Source organism: Rhea pennata, chromosome 8 (genome assembly GCF_028389875.1).
Source record: "Rhea pennata isolate bPtePen1 chromosome 8, bPtePen1.pri, whole genome shotgun sequence".
NCBI classification, from domain to species: Eukaryota; Metazoa; Chordata; class Aves; order Rheiformes; family Rheidae; genus Rhea; species Rhea pennata.
The window spans coordinates 33,144,273-33,168,244 of record NC_084670.1 but is presented as its reverse complement, the minus strand read 5'-3'; the positions used below and the strand labels follow the sequence as shown (position 1 = coordinate 33,168,244).

Genomic DNA, 23,972 nt, shown 5'->3' with positions numbered 1-23,972 from the left:
TTACCCTAAAAGCTGTGTTTCTGAGATCACACCACTGATTGATCCATTAAGGACTAGTAGGTAAATGAGGCATTTTTTAATGACATCAGCTATTGGCCATGTATCAGAATCCTTTGCATGTTGCCTATGGACTTAATCCAATGTAATTAATTCAAAAGACTTCTGTTTATTTAATGGAAGTTAGCCAAGGCATAATTTATAACCTTGGTATTGAAGAGAGTCTCTGATTTTCCATCCAACACAAAACTATCTGTTATTAAGAAAAGTCATTGTGGTGGAAGAACAGTGTCTTCCGAAATTGAGTTGTTTACACAGTTTAAGAAAGACAGTAGAAACTTTATAGAGAACGAGCCTTTAGAAGTTGAATAGCATTCTCTTAACTTGTCTATTAAAAGTGGGCCTTTTGGTGTTCTTGCATACTGTGTCTAAATTTCCTGTAATCTTTGCTCCTAATTAAAGAATTCATCCAAGATTATCATTGCTTTGCCTAAGAACTGAGAAAGGCAAGGCAAACTGCCCTCCTTGGATTACTTATTATCAGACAGCCTGACTGAAAATGATGTGCCAGAATTTATAGGAACAAGGCCAACACAGATCATTAATTTCAAGACAGCTTCTACACCCCAGACACCATTAAAAATGTCATTGCTAAGGACTCAGAGAGCCAAGACACCACCAAAACATGTTCCATACAAGGATTTCTGCAACTCCAGTGAACAATCAAAATTCTTCCAAAAGATAACAAGGAAAAGTTATGGAATAAGTAGATTGGTATATATGATAATTATGAAGGACAAAGGTGATCTTCAGCTGCAATATATATACATTCTTTTAAATGAGCTTTTGCTAAACATTATTTAGTTTCATAAATCATTTTGTTCATTCATACAATTTTCTGCTTAAAAGAGAACTTAACCTATACGCTATGGATCAGCTCCTTAACTGCTGCTGTCACTAGCTGAGTTATGCTAAAATGCACCAAATGAGAAAAGGTGTATGTGTCTAATTAAAGATATACTGTAAAATGCCTTACCTGAAAACAGACCTTACTCTTACTTCTAGGACTAATCTTCTTTTCTCTATTTTTAATGTTGCAATCCAAGCCACGTATTTTGCTCTCATCAAATGGGATGTAAACAAATCTTTAAGACCATTCTAAAATAAAAAAAATACACTCATCATGACGAAGCTTCAAAAAGAAGCAGTATTTATGTATTGTCATAACATTAAGCCACCGCGATACCAAACTTTACAATTTCAGCCTTTCCTTTAGACGTTGGATGTTTACATTAGACTTCTGGAGTCCTTTATATTGAAACCAGGACCATCAGAATAGTCATACAGGGTAGGAAATAGCAATCTGACTTTTGTGTATTACCACCACTGGGCACCTACAAACTGCCTGATCTAGGCGTAACAACATTTGCAAGAAAAGTGGAGAAGCTTTACACCTTTTCTGATTTAACAGGTCTCTGCCAAAATACCGAGCTCTGTGTTCTCCCTCCAACAGAGCTTAACAGCACTGATATCTGTCTAAAGTGGTAAAAAAATCACAGATAATAGGTCTCAGAGTTTTCTACTGCCTCCAGAAGTATAGAGGAAGAGATAATAGAGGTGACAGCCAAAGTTTGCAAGTAAATGGGAGTCCACCTCCACCTAAGCATAACTATTGTCCTCCACCAACTCAGCCCTTGGCTGAGGAAGGCCAAGGAAGGCACAGTTCCTTTTACTGTAACTTTCTGCCCAAGTAAATGAAACAAGGAACACATTAACAGCTCTTCTTGAATTAAAAACAGAGGTGACACATCTAAGCTGTAGAGATCTCATCTATTATTCCTCCTGATATTGGTCCACATTTGGAGGCAAAATTTGTAATTATGTAAATCTCAAATAACCTCATTGTATTAAACCATTTATTCTGTACCAGCAAACTGGTACTGTCACTAGTTTTCAAGATTTACAAACATTTCAAGTATGTATTTCACAACATAAATATGTCCAGAATTACTGGACAAAATGCCAATTCCTTTCCTCCTCCTATGAATTAATTAAAATATTACATCAGAATTTCCCTTCATTAATTAGAAAGAACGTATCTTCCACAATTACTTAATTGTTAAAGTAACACATAGATGAGAGATGATAGGTATGCAGAACACCTAGACCCTCCACAAGCATAACTTCAAGTTACTCAAAGTTATGAAAAAGGGTGGATTTTAGAGTGGTTGCTATTATTACATTAGCCGGCGGGTGTGGCTGAAGAACTCAAAAATCGTTCTTCATGCTGGAAGAAGAGAAGAGACTCAAATGGTAAACGCTAGCAGAAGTCATAAAAATATGATGCAATTATTAAATAAACTTTTACTGTGATTTAAGAATACCAGCTTAAAAATGCACTGTTGTAAAAGAAGTATTCTTGACATCTCAAGAATGTTATGACAGTATAGTTGCTAACCTAAGAGTTCTCAGATCCTTGTGAACATCACTGCAGATCTGGCTCAGCTCCCATTAACATAATTGCTGAGTGTCAGCTCAGTCCCACTGGTCCCTTCTAATAAAGTCTGGTCTTTAAATATGCATGCGCCTAGGTGGAAATGCAGTTTTTTCTTTCTTTTTTTTTTTTTTCCACTTCACAGCTCCATTGGCAGTTCCTGTCCTTCAGAATCTAGCTGGGAATGATGCTTTGTACAACCTTCATGCACTAGAGAGGAGGACTGTAATAAAATAGTACTTTCCGTACTGCTGTTTCTCCAGGTTACAGCAGTAACTGAGATGGCTCTACTGACTGATTCTCGAACGTTTTTCTGTAAAGTAGTATAATCACTGTAAATTAAAATCTATTTATTCTTGTGGGGCACTGTTTTTCAATCTTCTTTATGAACCAAGCAACATTATGAAAAATTTTGCCACTGCAATTTTCTGCCATCTACCTGTTGACATGCTTCAGCAATCTCACAATAGTAGCTACTTGCTTTTCCTGTTAGACCAAGCACCTTTTTCTTTCAGGCACCTCGTTTAGATACACCAATCTCCTTCAGTTCATTACTTGCCAGTGGCTGAGTTTTAAGTATCATTTTTTAGTGTTTATCATCCGCAGTTCATTAACTCACAGAATGGTACAGTTTCAGTCTTGACCCGGTCATTTCAGCGGTTACAGTATTTGTGCAAAGTTGCTGACAATTTCAAGATGTGCTTTTGGCGGTCATCAGTGAACCTAGCTGAAGTTCAAACAGAAGTTGTACTCATGTAATGTTAATTCTACTGTTTTATGTGTAAGAAAAAATGATCTGGCAAAGAAAGAAAACAATCTTCCTGTCTTTCTGAGAGTTATTTTTTGAGCAAAGGAATCAGCTGGAAAGAGCATGCTTGTTTTTCACTTTCAGTGGTCTACTTTGTAAGAATTGTTTTTACCATTTAGGATCAATTTAGGATCACAAAGTATCCAACAAATTGAAATAAACTTATTTACACATTACAGAAGTCTTTTCAATCATCTTGGGAAACACAGTTACTTGCATCTCAAATGGAGCAATTACATTTTAATGATGTAAAACAATTCCATGTAATCACAAAGCTAGAAGTAGAGACAAAAGTCTTTTTCTAGTGGGAGATGAATTTGGGTGATCAGAACTCATCCGTCCAAAATGAGTTGTAGTCATTTTGTAGCACTGAGTCTAGCCACTATTTACTAAGGCCCAAATGCATTCCCTTGTCATTACAGTCTGTGTGAAAAAAAACTTGAAATACCCAACTGTTAACTCCGTGCTGTAAAGAAGAGGCTATATTTGCCTTTGATATTAATAGCAGTAGCTGATAATGAAGATTAATGGTGATTCATAAAGACACATCCTTTCCTAAGGATACTGTAACAGCAGCTTGCATAACCCTCAGATTTACTTAATTAAGGAACATCCCCAGAGCTGTTTTATTTGATCATAATACTTGCCGCTTGTCTTCACCTCCCTTTCCCTCCCAGCTTTACCACATGTACATTTGATTAGCATGTCCTCAATAAGAAGCTTCATTCAAAAAGAAAGCAAAGAGTGGGAAGACAGGCACTGAGGTGTGGCTGGTAATTTAAAAAATGAAAGGAGTAGGGAGTGGAAACATGTTAGAGAGAGGTGAAAAGTCAAAATGTTTGCTGCAGGCAAACAAAGAACCTGAAGAGAGGGACAAATCATAGCATGGGTCTTTGATTATCACATACATCTTGAGAAAGAGCAGAGGGATTTGCATAGCTGAGAAATGTACCTATAGCTTAACAACTCTGCTTGTTTCTGATTAGACATGAGAATTATTTTCAGTACATTAAAGTGCTGTGTTCTTGTAACCTCATAACCATTAAACTTTGGAGTCTTGAAACAGCTTCCCCTACAAGAATCTTGAAGAATAGGTAGAGAAATGGCTAAATATTATCATGTATGTCTTAAATATCTGACAACTCACTGAAGCTACATCTGATATAATCTCCTATAGCTTTCCTAGTTTATGACCAAGGCAGCCTCAGGATCATGAAAAAGCACAGGGGAAAAATAGCACAGGCAAGAGTAAAATGTCAAGGTCACTCGTAAAGCACTGATAAAGTCAGTAAATAAGCAGGGAACCTCTGACTTTATCCAACTACATGTTTTATTTATTATTATATTGCAGTAGCACTCAGGGCCTCAGCTATGAATCAGAAACCCATTAACACTATCTGGTATACAAACACATAATAAACAGAGAAGACTTCAAACATCCCTTGTTTATCAGCAACGCTGTTTGAAAACTACCCTGTCTACCAAGATATGATTTATGGTGAAAAGTGTGTGTGGGGGGGATATTTCTTACTCAGATAGGCAGATGCCTTCACCAAACTACCCTGTCTACCAAGATATGATTTATGGTGAAAAGTGTGTGTGCAGGGGGGGATATTTCTTACTCAGATAGGTAGATGCCTTCACCAGAACGATCGTGGATGTTAAGAGCAGCACAGGCCATCACAGAGCATTTGCATCACTGGAAACAGTATTTTTTAGTTAAACTTGAGCGGATCTTTCTATCAAGATAGGTCAATCTCGAGCTGCAGCCTTGGCTGTCGAGCGAAAGGCACAGCTGCGGGAAGAACACACGCAAGCTTAGAAAAACAGTCACTGAATGAGGGGAGCTCATGGCCGAGCAGCGCTACCACCGCCCGCGACGGCTGTCGCTCGCCGAAATGCGGCACAAACCGGGCCGGGCACCGCCAGGCTGCTCGAGTCCCTTCGCGCCTCCCTCAGCCGCCCTCCCGCGGCCTTGCCGGACTCCTCGCTGCTTCTCGGAGCCGCCGTTTCTGCGGCCCCGCGCCGCGGGCTCGGCCCCACACGGCGGCGGCAGCGGCGCGAGCGAGCAGCGACCGTTAGTAACGGCCGTTTCCCGCCTCCCCTCGCCCGGCGGCCGCGCCCCCGCCATCTCCCCCCCCCCCCCGCCGCCATGCTGCCGCCTGCGCGGCACCCAGCCGCGGGCCCGCGGCCGCGCCTCCCCGCCCCTCCCCTTCCTCTGCCGCCGGGCACCTTCCCCTGACCCACTTCGGCGGCGGCGGCGGCGGAGTCGCCGCACTCGCTCCTCGGCGGACGGATACGAGGCGGGGCGCCGCGCCGCCGCTGCCTCCTCCGCCTCGTCCTGCTGCTCGGTGGCGGCGTGTGAGGAGGGCTCGGCTCGCTTCGACTCGGCTCGGCGCTTCTGCCCTGGGCCTGCCCCGCTCCCCCTCGGCCCGCGGCTCCCTCTCCTCTCCTTCCCTCTTACCCCTGCGCGCCGCCCGCGGCTGCGTTCCCGCGTCGGCCTCACCCGCAGCCTGGACGCTCCCAATATGAACAGCATCGTCTGCGCTGAGAGAAACCAGGTACGGCGGGCGCCCCCCCCCGCCGCCCCTTCCCCGGGGCCGCGGCGCTGCCCGGGGCCGCCGCGGGGAGCGGAGCGGAGCGGAGCAGGGGGCGGGGAGGCGCCGCCCTAGCGCCTGGGGCCCGGCAAAGCCCGGGCGCCTCGGCCCCGCTCCAAGGTCAAGCGTTGCGCGCTCGCCTCCGGCGCGTAAACCGCCTGCAGTGTGTGTGTGTGGGGGGGGGGGGTCACAAAAACCTTCCGCTTGGAGTTAAAAAAAAAAAAGGGGGGGGGGAATCCCGACGTTTTGGGCGGAAGGAGGTGTGCAGGGTGGTCGCCGGTGTCGCGACCGTGTCGTCGGCACCGGTGCGGGGAAGGCGCAGGGAAGGGGGCAGCAGCGCCGGCTCCGCTCCGCGTTGGCGCTTCTGGAGGTGCCCAGTGACCGTCGCTGACAAGTTTGGAGGAGCTGCAGCGTGGCGGCTGCTCTCCCTGCGTGCGCAGGCTCCCGGCTGCTTTTCAGGATTTCCCGAAGGTGCTTCAAGATAGAAAACTCTTAGGTTTGGCAGCTTCGCTGTTGTTCTCTTATGGGAATAGTCTCATGTTCCTGTGTATGTAAAAACTGAAGTAGCTGCAATTTTATGCAGGGTGGAAGAATGTTGATGAGGTGAGAGACAAGCTAGGGGGAAGGATACCCAGACTGAACAGGGACAGACTCAGGGAAATTCACCACCACATCTCTCCTTAATTGTAATAGTTTGCAAAGGGGAAGACTTTCTTTTCTTTTTTTTTTCTTTTTTTTTTTCCCTCCTTCCAGTGAAGGATGTAAGTGGGCATCATGTTTATCTTCTCCTGTCATGGAGCTACAAAATTAAACAGGATGTAGTGATCTGATGGTGAGGTTGATTTAATTTTAGAAAGTGGATTTGTAGCTACAAACTGAGCTTCTGGAGCACAGGATGCAACAGCTGAGGAATACTTTCCAGTTAGGAAACAGTACTTTAACTACTGTAAATAGATCTAATTTTACTTGCCTCCACTTGAACTTTTGAGGGGCAGGTGATGGAGGGGAGGCAAGAACTTCCCAGATGGGAGAGAAAATCTGTTGTCTGATAAACTTTCAAAGGGCTGTGGGAACAAAATGAAAACCTATATGGAGGAAAAAAGGAAAAGAGCTCAGGAGTGTGTATGAGGTATAAGATGGAAAATGAAGTGCAGATTTAAAAAAAAAAAAAAGGGTGGAAAAATGAAATGCAGAAAAAGTGTAGAACTGGCTGTTGCGCCCCCTTTGTAAGACACAATGAAAGAAAATATTTTCAAAACATAGGAGAACATCTTTATTAGAAATTAATACTGAGTAGGAAGCTGGTGTGTTACAGCTGTGAGTTATAGTCTAACTAGTAACATTAGTATTAGAAACTGCTTCTAGGAACATTTTTTCAGCCTGGAAACATAAATGTGTGTTTAAAAGAGCACTGTACACTTACTCTTTTTAGAGGATAGTCCATTTTCTTGGAATAGATGTGAAAGATTTCAGGAAAAGTATGTAGTACTTTTTCTTTCTCTTCAAGCTTGGCCACTGGTAGCAAAGATTCACCCCTCCCCCTTGCTTTGGGGAGGGGTGGAACACGGCTGAAGCAGATTAGCACAGAAATATAACCATTTCATTAGCAAGTCTTAGTTATTTTCCACTAAAGGTTTAATCTGGAAGTAATGGAAAAATAAATGTGCGAAAGAAGATTCATACGAATTCTATTAGTTTTTGTTTTAAATTACCAATGTAAAAAAGCTAAGCCTGAGCTGTGGTGTTAAGCATGTTGATGTAAGATTTAGTTCATAATGTTCTGTCCAAATCAAAATTCAGGCATGAAAGAACTACATATTTTTTTTACTATAAATAAATGAGAGTTCATGAAATAAAATTTTTGAGGATACTTGGTTTTATATTTTGATTGAAGTAGCAGCCTATGGATAGTCATAGGTCTGACCTATATTTTTTGTGACTTAGACTGAACAGCAGATAGGCCCACAGCAGCTAACAAATACTTCTCAGCCAGCTGTGGTGTTAAGCTGCATTATTTTTATTGTATTAACAAGTGTCTACTAAGTGTCAATCATCATAACGAACAAGTATCAGTCTTTACATTGAAAGGTTAAAAAGGACTTTCCCCAATTTAATGTTAACTTACTGAGTTTAAGAGGTAATATCCTAATCTGATTAAAAAAAAAAAAAACAGTTCCTGCAAAATTTGCACTAAATATTTTTTTAATTATTTTTTAATTAAATACAGTACGTGAGAAGTACCAGTGGAGTATATAAGGATGAGAGTCTTTGGTTAGGAGGATGAATAAGTGGACCTTATCTGTCTTGTTAGGAAATAGGGGTATTGTCTTCTGCCTCAACACTTGCCTATGGGACCTGTCATCTCGGAGTCTCATCTGAGACTACAACTCGTACCATTCCTGGCTTTATAGTGGAGAGTCCTAGGTGGTGCTAACTATGTGAAGTCCTTGGAGAAATGCAACAGTAATCATAATTCCCCAGTTTTCTAAATGTTGGAGTGCTTTCTACAGTGAAATACTGTTTAAAAAAATTGAGTGGGGAGGATCTGAAATTCTAAATACAATTAACAATTTAAATGGTATTCCTGATATTTATTTGCTCATCTGGTCATTTAGGTCTGGGCTAATCATATTTTGCTGGTATTTATGTCTGTAAGTTATGTCTAAAGAGGAGAGTTTACTGGAGGATGAGAAGTTTTAGTGTCATAGTTATTTAGGTGAGTCTTTGTAAGTGCTGCTTTGAATATATTTAAACTGAAATGGAAAAAATAAGCTTAGAAAGGGGAAATTTTCTGCTTTGGAAGTCAAATTATCTGCAAGAAATTTATGCTGTTTAGTGTGTATTGTGCATGGGCTGTGGTTCTTTCATGGTATACTGGCACATGTAAGAAATAAAAACAGTCTTTGAGTCCAAATGCCTGTAAAATTCTCTTAAACACCGATGTGCACATACTGAGATTTTTTATATTCTAATCTACCAGCTGGACGGTCATTTGACTACTGGCATTCTTCCACTTGGGTACAACTGTAGCACTGGAACACCATGTGAATGCTTCATGGCTTCTATCCCGTCCGAATCTCGTACAGTATTATACCTAGCACGATGGAGTCTTGATTGAGAGTGGTGCCTCTGGGCTCAAAGGCAGTATTAATCTTTAAAGCTAGAATGGAAACCTCAAGTTTATGTATAACTTCTATGCTTTCGCTTCATCTTAAAAATAAGTGCAGGAAATGGGCCTGCTCTCAAGTAAAAAATTTCTTAAATATGTTATTCAGGTTCTGGCAGGTTAATAATTCTGTAGCTTAAAAATATTTAATTAACTGTGGGTTTTTTGATGAAGTTTGAAAAGTAATCATTTCAGAAACATCAGACTTCATACTTGGCTTGCAGTTATCTGATTATCACACTTAAAAGATGAAAATCATGAAGGATTACTATAAAACTGCTGTCAGTTCTTGATGCAGTGAGCGAGAAGAAAACAGAAGTAAAAATCAAACTAAACTGTTAGTGACGGTTATTTATGTCTCAGAAAGATAATTCTAGAAAGGAATTTGTAGTATCTGTTCACAGGCTTTAATACAGAATATGCAGTAGTTCTTGGGTTTTCATTGAATTTTAACTGATTAAAACAATTATCCTAGTAGTAATATTCCAAGACAAAAAGAGTGTGGACGATAATGAATATGCTTATTATTTAATGTCCTTTTGACTAATATTAGCCATGAAAGCCAGTATTTGCCATTCACATCAAGCCATATTAAAATGTTATAGTAATAATTAAGAGGTTCACATTCCTGCATGTTTGGATTAAGCAGTAATATTATATGCCTGAATGCAAGAAAAATATGTATATTATACACACACACACACATATATGCGTGCATATGCATATACACTGCAACACTTACTTTGTATATATATAATGTGTGTGTAGATATATATATATATATATATATAGAATTCATGTACAAAGGAAGACTTAAAAGGCAAATCTTCTTTTTCAACCCATAATTGTTTTCGGTGCCCTTTATAGGTCCTGAAGGTCATATGCAAGTACACTGGGCAAAGCTGCAGCACTAAAGATGAAATAAAGTTCTTTTGTGATGGCAGAATGTGCAAAATGTGCCAGAGGGAAAAACTGATTGAGGGCAATTCTGTAATTTAATTGAAATTATTTTGATAATTGTCATATACCTTGAAATCTCTCAATAGCCTCAATACTGGTATTTCACAACAGTTCCTGAGGAACAAATATGGGGGAATGTACAATGTAGTGCATGAACAGACTAAGTAGCCTGTTTGTTTGGATGATACAGCAGTAAACACTTAATTTGTTATGGACCTCTACTCAGTAAACAGTAAAAAACCTCTTCTGAGAGATGAGGCAGTCAGGTAGGCCTGAATTTTTTGCCAGAATGGTCATGGTCATATATTGATTATGTAGTGCAGCTTTTGGAATTAAGAATTTGTCTTCCTTGCCTTTTTAAAAAATAAAAATAAATAAATAATTTGTATTTAGCTAAATAAGCCTAGCTGTATCTGAATGGTATGAAATGGACCTGTAATCGAAGTGGAAGTTTTAACACCTGAAATTATAAAATCAGAGGTGTCGTTGTGGCAGTTCTTCTGTTTATTTCTGGGTAGTATTGAAGAAATATAATTCTTTTTATGTTAATTCATTGCAACACTTGTGTTGAAATAATATCCCTGTATGGCTAATAATAGGATGTTTCAAATGAGTTGAATCTTTGGGGAAAGCATGGACATCAGACAGCTTGTTTCTGTTTTCAGGAAGTGAAACACTTTGTTTCCTTTAGAAATTCAAAAAGTTATACCAGTTGTAGCAAGAAAGGAGGAAGTGCCGACTTCCAAATACTTACAGTTAAATAATATTTGGTAAATAGATTTCAGTTTCATTATATGCCTGTAGGGTAGTAAAAATAAATGTATGGAGATTTTCTCTTAACAAAGTGTGTTGATGTTAAAGTTGTAGTCCCTAGGATAGTGTTTCAACAGTATTCCCTGCACTGGGGGTATTATTTTACAAATAGATGCCACTGCTTGTTCTAGAGTGGTTGTTTCCTCCTTTATGTGAATGTGTTCATGCCTTTTCTAGTAGCCAAATTTAAAAAATTTATCAGCAATTATTTTGACCTGTTTATCTACTTATTGAAATACAGTCTTGAATATTGAAGTGTTTAATGAAATAAGCAATTTTTCTGTGTTAATGGGGAGAGAATACTGTAGGATGATGCCCCCTACTGCTCTTGAGAATTACTGTTTCATGCCTGATATGCTGATCTGTTTAGAGACTGTCAGGTACAATCCCTGACAAAATTATCATGTTTTAAGTGTTGGCCAGGCATTAAATAGTGGAGCTTTCTTCTTACAACGTGAATGACTTTTATTTTTTTGCCTAGAAAAAATGAGCTGCGTCTGTTTTTTTCAGGAAACTTGATTCGCAATGTGGCATTTAGTGTGTAGATACGAATATAGTTGTGGAGCTGCCACAGGGAGCACACTGGAAGAAATAGGCAGTGCTTCCCTAAAGTGGGGTCAGGGTCAAGAGAGGTTTCAGAGTGCATGTTCGTTGCCTGCTCCCTCCCCGCTGCTCCTGCCCTTTCCTTCTCCTCCCCTCCCAAAAAGCCCAGCATAAGCACCCAACCCTGGGAGGATTCACAATCCCATTTGACAAAGTTTCATCTGAAATACGTGGTAGTAATGTATTTTATCCTTACTTAATAATTGTTTTTTTTATTACAGATTATGATGCATGATTATCACAGAAGAAATTCATGTCTATAGCTCTTAAGGACTTCATTACATCATCTTTAAGCCTGATAGTTTTGGAATCCATATAGCAGCTGCAAAGACACGTCTGCTTGCATTTCAACAAACATCTTCCCTGTCAGAAGATATTGACATTGAAGTGCTCTGTCTTAATAAAGTGATACCATTGGATTATTTTAAGATCTCCCAGTTATAAATTTACAGTAATACATTACTAGGTAAGTTAATACTACTGTTAGCTGTGTATATAATTAGAAATAGTTTTGCTCAAATTCTGTTACTTTTTTTTTTCCCTGAAATCAGACCTATGAAAATGTATGCGAATGGAAACATTTGAGAGTGACCATTTTAGGGTCAAATGCTTTGTGTAGCAAGTCAATTTAAAATAAGTGGATTAAAGCTAGATTTATTTTGTGTAGGGCTTGTTATTCTTTTTTGCTGTGCACTCTCTTTTAAAATTTTTTTTGAAGTCTGATCTTTAGAATTTTCTTAAACTTCAGGTGGAAGTATCATCGTTGCTGGAAGTATTTGAGGTATGCCACATAGGTGTTTTTTTTTCCCCCTATAAAATTGTTGAGAAATCTCTACTTTGCATCTGTTAGCAACTTAAACTTAGGAAGCTGACGTTATTTCAGATATATAGGTCATCTCAGATGCTACCCATTCAAGGGTTGTATTTTAGTGTTCTTAATTTAGCTCCCTATTTGTAAAGTGGACTTTACCTAGCAAAACTTTTTGTGTTCCAATTTGCCTGAGGTGGTATGTTTGTATGTGGGTAAGATTTTCAGGTGAAGTGTTTGTTAGCTTCATGATGACTTAAAATACATGCCCAGAATATATTTCATTTGATCAGTTTTGTTGATGTTACATTCTTTAAAATGTTTTAGAGTAACTAAAAATCATGAGTTAAATCATTACTCTGACAGTTAAATAGGTGAATGGTGGTTTTGTATTTTCATAGCTGCTGTTCTACTTCCTTGACACTTTAAATTCTCGATTTTTACTATTTTCAACATAGCTATTTTCTTAGGTCCATGCAAAAATGAAATTGGACAGTATGACAGCTTTCATAGTGAGCAGAAAATAATGATGAATCGACCAAATCTGATCTTCATAGAGGGGAATAAAGTATCTTATGTAATCCATGATTCCAAGCTTATTCCTGTGGGGCTAGCACATGTTCAGCAGTTAGTTTGGATTTGGAACTTGCTGAAGTGATGTGGACACGTTAAAAGTTAGTCTCACTCTCTGAAAGTTATTAATCCAGGCCATCTCTGTCAATGCAGGATTGTTGTCAACAGTCCTTATCAGTAGTGCTCATCTAGGCTTTTATGAAGTAGATAGATGTTTGATGGATGTTTGATGATTTGAAAAAATTCTCATGGATGTTTGATGTTTGAGAAAGAAGTGTTAATAATACTTCTATACTGAAGCAAAATGTATCTGTGAACTTCACCTATTCTATTTTCAGCCAAAACAATAGCAAAATGATTCCTAATGGATATTTGATGTTTGAGGATGAAAATTTCATCGAGTCATCTGTTGCCAAACTAAATGCCTTACGTAAAAGTGGTCAGTTCTGTGATGTTCGACTCCAGGTAATTCTTTTCATCCTAAATATAACAGTTGAATTTTTTTTTCTTCTTCATGCTATGTTTTTCCATTGATTGAGACATGAGATTTTAGAACCCAGTTTTTCTGGAAAATACATTTCAAATACATTGATTTCTCTTCTCTGATCAAAGCAATATTTTTTATATATATATATAGATATATACATACATACACACACACACTTTATGTAAATATGTGTGTATATTTACTTATTTACTTATATATATTATATATATATTATAATTATACATGTATTTAATATGAAAGTATATATTTACTTATATATATTTTAAAAGTATATATTTCCCCCCCAGCTATCTGAGGTAAACTGAAGATAGCATTGAGTATTGATTTTTAAAAAAATATTTGAAGTGTGATATTCATCTTGGGTATGCCTTTACACTGTTATGGTAGTATATGTTTTAAAATGTTTAATGGCCTGTGGGTTTCTTGTTTGTATTTTATACATAGGTATGTGGACATGAGATGCTGGCACACAGAGCTGTGCTAGCTTGCTGTAGTCCCTACCTGTTTGAAATCTTCAATAGTGACAGTGATTCTCATGGAATTTCTCATGTTAAGTTTGATGATCTCAATCCAGAAGCTGTTGAAGTTTTACTGAATTATGCCTATACTGCTCAGTAAGTATTTTTCTGAGAAATTAAAGAAAGTAGATGTTAATTAAAAATCAAAGTAATGAAATGATATTTTTTCAATAGGTTAAAAGCTGATAAAGAACTAGTGAAAGATGTATACTCTGCAGCAAAGAAGTTGAAGATGGAGAGAGTTAAACAGGTACAATTTTCAACTCTTCCAGAAGTCTTTTCTGCTCTCACAGAACAGAAGCGTTATGCTTTTTGATGTTTAATTGGAAAAAAAAATTAATTATTCTGTCAAAGCGCGTATCAGCTGCTAACCTTCCTTAGGTGTTCAGTAGCTTAGTATTGATTTGAGTGATGCCAGTATGTAACGCTTCCACCTGAGTTACCTTTCTGTTGAAAGGCTTGTTGATGTTTTGTATTTATGCACCAGTATAATCAGAATTGTTCCACTCATAACTGGTTACATAACTTAGTTGAGTTTGTAGAAGACAGTGGTGTGCTTGGTTGTTATGGAGGGCATAATTAGACCTGTAAATCTGTGTCAGTCGTATATGAAAAAGGAGTAATCTCCATGCTCTCAACCATAAGTTTTCTAGGACTTGAGTTTATAAATACTTACTCTTGTTACAAGTAGGATACTTTTGACAAGGAAATTAGGATTCTTATCTTCACTAAACTGCAGACAAACAGTTTTGAACAGATGTTCAAAAGAAAAGCATGGGGTGAGAGTATATGTGTGTTTAAGCTATATATGTATGTATAGTAGTATCTTTTAACTTAGGCTTATTCTCATGGTAGGCAACATTTCATTTAGAGTGCTGTTTTACGGAGGGACAAACTGTGACTATTCTGCAGTTAGCAAACATTTGCTGTGTTTTGGGATGAGTAGTTTATACATGTAAAAATCTTGTCTGCTTGTAAATTACAGTGCAGCCTTCTTTCTTAACAGGTTTGTGGTGACTACTTGCTCTCTAAGATGGATGTTCAGAGCTGCATCTCTTACCGAAACTTTGCAAGCTGTATGGGAGACTTGCGTTTGTTGAACAAGATTGATGGCTACATTCAGGAACATCTTTTGCATATTTCAGAACAGGAGGAATTTCTCAAACTTCCGCGGTTAAAGGTTAGTTTAAGTCTGTAGGCTTGTTTCTGGCACGTGATTCTGGTGGAGGGAAGGAAGTTAAAAATTACATTTCTATATAGCAACGCAAGGAATCGTTACACTATCTCTTTGAGAGTACGAGCACTTCATGTGTTCTGAGTTATATCAAAACCATGGGAACACTTGATTTGCTTAATAGTCATACTAATGTAAAATTTAATTGTAGGGTGGACAGTATGTGTCCTCTTTCTAAGAAAGCATAAAACACAACTGCAGTTGTGTATAAACATGCTTTCTAGTTGCTGCAGCGTAAGCTGAAAGCCCCTAGTAAATGGTGTTTTCTAGCTCTGCAGTAAAGCAAGAGTATTCTTTTAAGCAGTGATGCTCACTGTGTAAAGTACAGTATGGTACAAATATAATGGTAAAATCTACACAGTAAATTACTCAATAACTCACTTCCTTTTATCTTATTACTTCAAGCTTGAAGTAATGCTTGAAGACAATGTAGGTCTACCCAGCAATGGCAAATTATACACAAAGGTAATCAACTGGGTACAGCGCAGCATCTGGGAGAATGGAGACAGCCTGGAAGATCTAATGGAAGAGGTTAGTCTTTAAGAAAATGGGATTAAACACCTTAGATCAATATGAAGGATGATACCTTTTCTTTTCTTTTTTTCATATTTTTTCGCCACTTTTTAAAACTATGACCCTAAAGAATTTAAATTTTACTGTAGGTACCCCTAAGCTGAGAAACTGGGGGGGTATTCAGGTGAGCTGAATGAACTGTTCAGTCTGGTCTTCTGCTTTTCTCTTTTTGCTCACTGTTTGCTGTTTAGTAACTTCAAAGTGGCATGTATCTGGCTCTAGAATTGGGGAGGTGGTACGGAAACTTGCTGTAGATTCTCGATGTTTTCCTTTGCAGGTTTTGCTTGTAAATGAGAAGTAGGTAAAAGCTTCTAATGGTTGTTCCTCCCCGTTGATTTATCTCCCCATAGGTTTATTAACAAAACTAGGATACCAAGGCTGAAGAACCAAGAAGAAACCTCGAGTGTATTGACACGTACAGAAGCAGCAGTCCTGCCCCAGTTCTCCTAAGAAAATCCGCTGTGGGCAGAGAACGATGATGATGATTTAATGGTGTTTACTTACTCCTTTACAGGATATATTATTTTAAAAGTTGTGTGTTGTTAAATAGCTTTACTCTTGAATACTCATAATAGATGTAGCCTGGGCAGTTTCTAATGGAAAAAAGTAGTGGGGAATCTTAAATTTTTAATTGGCTGTAAAGAGTGGACTTTATTAAAAAAAAAAAAAAAAATCCTTGAAACATCACAAAATTTTCCTCATTTGTTATTACAGGCATAATAGATCTTCAAAATGCTTTTGTATAAGCAAAAGTACATTTGATACTGTCATATGTTAGCATGTGTATATTTCCCCTTGGAATAACTCTTTTAAAACGTTTTGATTTATACTGAAATTCAGATGCGTTTCACTGAAACAATTCCATCTGATGTTTAGTCATGGACAACAGTTTTTCCAGACCCTAAATATGTGTTGTCTTCCCTCATCCCTGTACCTCTCTTTTAGAGACCACTGTTGGCTTTTCTCTCTCTCTCTCTTTTTTTTTTTCCGATCGAGATACGTATATGTATTTTTCAAAGCAGAAAACTTGTTTGCGGGGATAACAGAAATGCTTGCATGAGATTATGAATTTGTATAATTCTGCAAATTAATGTACATCCTGCTTGTCTAATGTTTCTGTGCTGGAAAATCAGTAGAAGTCCTTGGAAAATGAAGATTTATTTCAAGCTGAGAAAGCAAGGAACCTTCACCCAGTGTTAGAAGATTGCCACCATGACATCTGCTTCCTTTTAGTTTTGTCATTCTGCTAGATTGAGATGAGATGACGAGAAGTATGCTGGCGACTGCCTTTTGTAATCTGCCTGTAGCTAAGTAGCAGTGGAGACGGTAGCCACATGGGTATTCTGTTGTTGTTTTTGCAGGTTCAAACGCTGTACTACTCAGCTGATCACAAGCTGCTTGATGGAAATCTGCTAGATGGACAGGCTGAGGTGTATGGCAGTGATGATGACCACATTCAGTTTGTGCAGGTACCAATTGCAGACAGTCCGAGGTAACCTCAGGAAGACTGGAGCAGTTTACAGCACATAGTCTTGTGTCTTGCAGCGAGTAGAGTAGCTTTAATGGTGAAATACGTTACGGGAATCTTTTTTCTTCTCAAAACCGCTGGAGGCAATGATTTAGTTTCTGCCTCCGGTTGGTCTGGCAGACTGAAACAGAGCGAGTCCTTCCAGAATGGAGTGCTTCAGACTTCAAACTTAATCTTAGGCTGTCAGAAGAAAGAGAAGGTAGTAAAGCAGTCGGCTATAGCAAGAGCTTACGTAGCTTAGTAGAGATGTATGGGAAATCGTATTTAAGAGACTGAAAAGAATCATGGACTGTTTGGTTGGCAGTATGCCCACTTATGTAAATGGTTTACGCAGCTGTTGAAATTTTGGCGTAGAAAAACATTCTAGGCATCAGATAAATTCTAGTCCTTCAGATTCCAGCATCCATGCATCTTTTTAAGCCACATTAACAGTGTATAAGAGATTTTTAAAAAGCAGCAGTAGATAATTTCTGGCTTAAAGATAGCTGATGCTTTGACTGTGTACAAATTACTGCTTTTTGAGATGACTTTTGGGGGTGAGGTCACTCTCACCGGATACAACATTAATTTTCAACTCCTGTAAAACACAGCTAAGCACAACTGAGGCTGCTTAAGAAACAAGGGCTAATAGATCTAAATTACCAGTTGTTCTCCACAAATTAAGAGTGTGAGCTAGAAGCCAATATATGTTAATATTTTAAATGATAACTGTGGAATGTGCTGGTACAAAAGTACATTTCCTTAAGTTTTTTGCAGATCATTTATACAAAATATTCTTCATCCAGAACATGGATTTTAGAAGCGAAAAGAACTGAAAAGGAGGAGCCAGCTAATCTTAATTGTTTTTAATAAACTGTAAGAGATGTCATAACTTTAGATGCTACTCATTTTAATACTTAGAAGCTGACAGATAACGTTTCAAAAAACTACTTTCAAAAAGGAGGCTAGGGAGTTGTCTCTCTCTTTCTCTCTTTATATTTTTTCTGGTAATAAGAATTACCAGTTTTGGAAACTTGCATCCAACCCTTGGAAGTCTTCCACAGTCAAGAGAACTAATCCAAGAAACCCATAGATAATGGGTCTGGAAAAGCTGTTTTTGAAATTGAGTCTATCAGGGCAATTTTAGGGTAGGAGAATAGGCTGTGAATTGGGAAGATTCAGAAATAAAAAACATGCTACCCACAAATAAATTGTTTATCATGCAGAGCCGAGTGTCAACTTGTTGCCAGGTGTCAAATTGCTATAAATAACCTAATACAGAGAAGTGTGAGTTAGGTGATAAACTTCAGAAGTCTTATGACAGTGTTTATAAAAATCATGTACATTCCAGGGGATCTGGTTCTTATGATATTAATTAAAAAAAAAAAAGGAGGAGGGAGATGACATGCAGATTTTTACTTCTATGCATCTTTTAATTTAGCAAAATAGTATAAACTACAGTATAAATTAAACTGAAGAAGAAAAGAAACCAGAGATCTCTTGGCAGAAAGCATCAAGGGAGTAAAATCCAAGAATAATCTAAGCACAGAGAGGAACTGAGGCGAAATTAATTTGTCTTCAGGGGATGAAGAGAATAGTTAATTCACTTCCAAGTAGCATTATATAATTGAGTTGCAGAGGCAGAATTTGCAAGTTAGGCTTCTGGTTGGAAATAATTTCTGTCCAAATTGCTGTAGGCTTTTTCTTAGATCTGAAAATTCTAATAATAATGCATACTTGACTTCTCCAGGAATTCAAAATGATTTGTGGTCAGAGACTAGCAGCGCAATAGTAGTGATCATAGGCTGAGTACCAAGGCATAGGATGTTCTCAGCCGTGGTTGTTGAGTAGGCAGGTAAGATTTTTTATTTTAGGTGTGCTATAAATGATGCTCTGCAGAGGTGGTAGATAAAGTGTTCTCTTGAATAGCTCAGATCAGAGAAGTAAAGGTAGAACGAGGTGTGGTCTCTGGCTAGGTTTCTGTAGCTGCCTTTTGATTTTTGCAGAAGAAGCCACCACGTGAGAATGATCACAAGCAGATAAGTAGCAGCTCCTCTGGAAGTCTTTCTCCAAATGCTACTGTTCAGAGTCCTAAACATGAATGGAAAATCATTGCTTCAGAGAAAACATCAAGTGAGTATCTGTGTGTGTGTGTGTGTGTGGTTTTGGTTGGTTTGGTTGGTCTGAAAGATGCCTAGTATTATGTATCTACCACCCCATTTGCACTAGGGATCCTCTTTAACATCTGTAAGAAATATAGAAATGTTCTTTCTTACTCATGAGGTAATAGACACAAATCAAGTAACTTGGCGAATAATTCGTAAGATGTTTCTAATAGAACTGGAGCCAAACTTGGACCATCCAAATCTTGCTCTATTAGGCCATTCCAGAGCCCACGGGAGTCCAAACTGTAGACAAACGTTCTTTAATTAATGAGTTATTTGCAGTGTGTGGGAGGAAACTTTCTCCTTGCACCTCTTGAGATTGCCATCTCGCATACTTTGAGCACTGCATTAACCATCTTTAAAAACAGTGTTCTTTAACACTTGGAAGCAATGACCCTAAACAGTAATAATAACGTTTTCTCACAAAGTAGGGAAGAAGCATAATCATAAGCCCCTTGGTGGTATCCATTTAAAATGTTAATATATTGGTCTTTTCTCCTGACTACAGGTAATACCTATCTGTGTCTTGCTGTCTTGGATGGCGTGCTGTGTGTGATATTCCTGCACGGACGTAACAGCCCTCAGAGCTCTCCCACTAGCACGCCGCGGCTGCTGAAGAGCCTGAGTTTCGAGCTTCAGCCTAGTGATGTGATAGAGAAGCCCATGTCTCCTATGCAGTACGCTCGATCTGGATTGGGGACGGCTGAGCTTAATGGCAAGCTAATAGCTGCAGGTAAAAGAAATAGTTCTTTCAAACAACTTGCTGAGTTGGAAAGAAATATACAGCGTCTTCTGCAGCCGTGTAGGCTGTTTTACAGAGCCAGTGTTCTTAACTTCCAAGCAGTTGTCTTTGGAAATCTGCTACCATCTGACCTTTTGCTTTTGGTGTTAGGTGGGTATAACAGAGAGGAGTGTTTGCGCACTGTGGAGTGCTACGATCCCCAGAAGGACTCTTGGACTTTCATCGCGCCTATGAGAACACCAAGAGCTCGATTCCAGATGGCAGTTCTGATGGTATGTGGTGTGGGTGGAGAGTAGATGAAAATGTTGAATTATGTAAATAGCTTGAAGTAGGTGGAACAAATGTGGCAAACTTTATTAAATATGGTAATAGAAGTTGTTTTACTGTAGTTAACAAGGTTAATAAAGTAATAATGAGTTGAATTGTTTTTTAATATGCAAAACAGATGCTTATTTTTTCCATTTTAGGGGCAGCTGTATGTTGTGGGTGGGTCAAACGGTCACTCAGATGACTTGAGCTGTGGAGAAATGTATGAGCCAGAAATAGATGACTGGACTCCTGTTCCAGAACTGAGAACCAATCGTTGCAATGCAGGTAACACATCTGCAGTTGATTGACTGTCTGTCTGTCTGTCCATCCCCACCCCCTACTAATTTATGAGTTTACTTGTTTTTCCTGTTTCTGTGAACAGGAGTATGTGCCCTGAATGGAAAACTGTACATTGTTGGTGGCTCAGATCCTTATGGTCAAAAGGGACTTAAGAACTGTGATGTGTTTGATCCTGTAACAAAATCTTGGACGAGCTGTGCCCCCCTTAATATCCGTGAGTTTGCTGTGTAGTTTAAGAAGGGGAGGGAAGAGAAGCTGTTGAAAAAATGCGTATCTAATCTTAAAGAATTTTAATTCTGTATTTATCAAGTGTCAGCCGCTGCGTGGTGTTAGCATGCGACTGCGGTGGCTGGCAGTAACTCACGGCTTTCGACTTGCAGGGAGACATCAGTCTGCAGTATGTGAGCTAGGTGGGTATTTGTACATCATCGGAGGAGCAGAGTCGTGGAACTGCCTGAACAGCGTCGAGCGCTACAATCCGGAGAACAACACCTGGACCCTGATTGCTCCCATGAACGTGGCTAGACGAGGAGCTGGAGTGGCTGTTCACGATGGTAGGCTTCAGGGTCCTCGCTGGCCCCTCGGGCTAGCTAAGCTGCGGTGCCAATAGAACGCAAAGCCGTGTTGCTTGCTAGGGAGAAGACGATACAGAAGGAAACTGACAGCGCCTTCAGTGAAAATAAAAACTAACCAGCAAACTGAGAAACTTGATTTTTGGGGCGTTTCTTTTCGAAAACATCACCGTGCAGCTTCTGTTTGAATCTGAACTGGGCTAAAATTACTCCAGAATAGGTGCAAGAGTTCTAATGATAAAGAGAGGTGAAGCAGGTTACTAGTCTAACTTCAGAACCTGAATAAGGCAAATATTTCCTATTAGAAATCTTAAATTCATTTGTTCTGGCTTAGTTTGTCTGCCTGGAAAGTTCTCTGTATTTGGTGATATGCTTGGTGCTGAGCAGTTAAGCACCCCTTTTATTCCTTTTTCATAGGGAAACTCTTTGTTGGTGGAGGCTTTGATGGCTCCCACGCCGTGAGCTGCGTGGAGGTGTATGACCCTGCTAAGAATGAATGGAAGATGATGGCAAGCATGACTACGCCGAGGAGCAACGCTGGCATCACGACTGTGGCAAACACCATTTACGCGGTTGGGGGCTTTGACGGCAACGAATTCCTGAACACGGTGGAAGTCTACAACCCGGAATCAAATGAATGGAGCCCCTACACAAAAATCTACACGTTCTGAGTGATCTAAATTCCCGTTTCAAACTAACAGGCTTAGTGATGTAATTGTGTTTTAGTAGAGGTACACTTGTGAATAGGGTTGGGGAGGGCATAATGTTGCCGACAGCAACACCAAGCTTTTGCATATTGCATATTAATGTGCTGTATATATTTGTTTCGGAAAGAATATCACCATGAAGGGTTTTTGTGTATTTTAGAACTTTGTTTTAGATATTTTTCTTTTTTTAAAAAAGATTTTGAAGATACTGCAAGAGAAGCTAGACTGGGCTTATCATTTCAAGAGCTTCCCCCAGTGTTTGTTTTGCCACTTTGCACATTAAATGACTTTTTTTCTGTAGAATGTGTCTATGGGGCAGGAAGCGTAAGGTTTGTTGGGGGGGTAGTTGTTTCATCAGGCCTTGTTTTTCCTTAGTAACTGGAACAATCTGTAACAAGAAGCCTTATTTAAATAGATATAATGGCTATTTTTTTTATTACAAAAAGCTGACATGCCTGCCAATACCTAATCTTTTATGATTGATTGCCTTTTTATAACAGTTTTTATATACTCAGCAGAGTATTTTATCTGTTGAAATGAAAATGGCAGATAAAGGGTTATTGAAGCAAAGAGACAATCTTGGAGTTCATAGAGACGTGAGTGGGACACTTAACTTACCACTGTACATGAGCTTCTAAGCTTTTGCCTCTGCTACAATATTGTAATTTAGTATGCAACACTTTCATTAGATTTGAATGGAGTTTCTGAACATAACATAGCTGTGACTTTTTAGTATTGAAAAAATTACTTTGGCTCGAACTATTTTGTCAAAAGTGCAGAGAGTGCTTTATGTACAGCAGTTTTATTACTACAGTTGAGCTAACATTTGTAGAACAAGAACTAAAGTGTGGGTTTTTTCTCATGGTTTTTAAACTATTTCCCGTCAGCAAAGAAAAGGTATTCACCTGATCAGTAATGCTGTTAGGTTTATTTTTCTAATACTACAAACTGAAACTGTGCTAGAATACAGATTACTTGATTTCGTATGTGCTCATAGTACTATGTTGTAGTTCACTTTCTCTATTCACCTGGATACAATGTTGGTTGGGATGACTTGGTGTCTAATGTGTAGTGCTGCACATCTAACTCCCAGTGCCAAAATTAGCACTTACTGCTTGCTGCTGTGATGCAAACACATTAAAGGTACCTTTGGGAAATCCTTGCACCACTGGATTGCTCTGAGACATGTTGGTGTCCTTTCTTTAAGGGAACAGTTCATACACACACAAGTTTGATTCTATGGTTGCAAAGTCTCACACAATGACAGCTTCAGACAAACAGGGAGAATGTATTCAAAGCACCACAGCCATCTACAATCAACTATTTATTAAAACAATAAGTTAGATTTTTTTTTACAGTCAAGACTTTACAAATACATTCAAAAGTTAATATTAAAATAAACATCTAGAACTGTACCAGTTATCTCTGTACAAATACATACATTGAAGAGGTAGCTTTGAAGGCCACAGCAGCATTGAAAATGGCTTTTAAAAGTTTCATTGACTTGAATCAATTTTGGAAAGCAACAACTCAGGCATTCAACTAGAACTGTCACCTGAACAGCTATGACAAGGGAAATCATTGATTATAACCTGCAGAGGACAAAAACCTTGCCTTTACAAGAAAGGATAACTGAAGGACAGAGACTTCTCCAAGAGTTTTTCTAGTGAATTCCTATTGCATGAGAGCTACTAAGATTAAGTGGATATTTTAAACAAGGAAAAACATAACTTTCCTCTAAAACTTAAAAGTTATTATTTATAATTGATAAGCTTAATTACAAGCATTGATATGGATTTCACCACTGTCACTGGCTTAAGGAATTTTTTAACCAGAAGAGGTCAGATTAAATACTGTACATAGGTTGGTGAAAACACTAAAAAGAGGTCAAGGATACACATCTGCATTAAGTTTTTTTTAAGAAAAAAATCCATTTCCTTCCCCATACTACATCTTCTCTTGCAGAATACAGGGCAGACACCCTTTCCATGTTTAAATCCTTCATTTCAGTAAGGGGT

The 23,972-nt window shown here is 38.8% G+C and overlaps 1 protein-coding gene across 1 annotated transcript; it reads left to right on the top strand.

Annotated features, from left to right (window-relative positions):
* The first annotated feature begins 5,538 nt into the window (after window positions 1-5,538).
* IVNS1ABP (influenza virus NS1A binding protein) lies at window positions 5,539-23,127 on the top strand. The gene is made up of 15 exons (XM_062581953.1): window positions 5,539-5,860; window positions 11,660-11,904; window positions 13,158-13,284; window positions 13,772-13,941; window positions 14,020-14,095; window positions 14,852-15,025; window positions 15,485-15,610; window positions 17,014-17,121; window positions 19,166-19,292; window positions 19,833-20,057; window positions 20,217-20,338; window positions 20,534-20,660; window positions 20,758-20,889; window positions 21,056-21,229; window positions 21,665-23,127. Exons 3-15 carry the CDS (start codon window positions 13,174-13,176, stop codon window positions 21,916-21,918), a joined length of 1,926 nt encoding a protein of 641 aa, XP_062437937.1. The 5' UTR covers window positions 5,539-5,860; window positions 11,660-11,904; window positions 13,158-13,173; the 3' UTR covers window positions 21,919-23,127.
* Window positions 23,128-23,972: the final 845 nt, after the last annotated feature.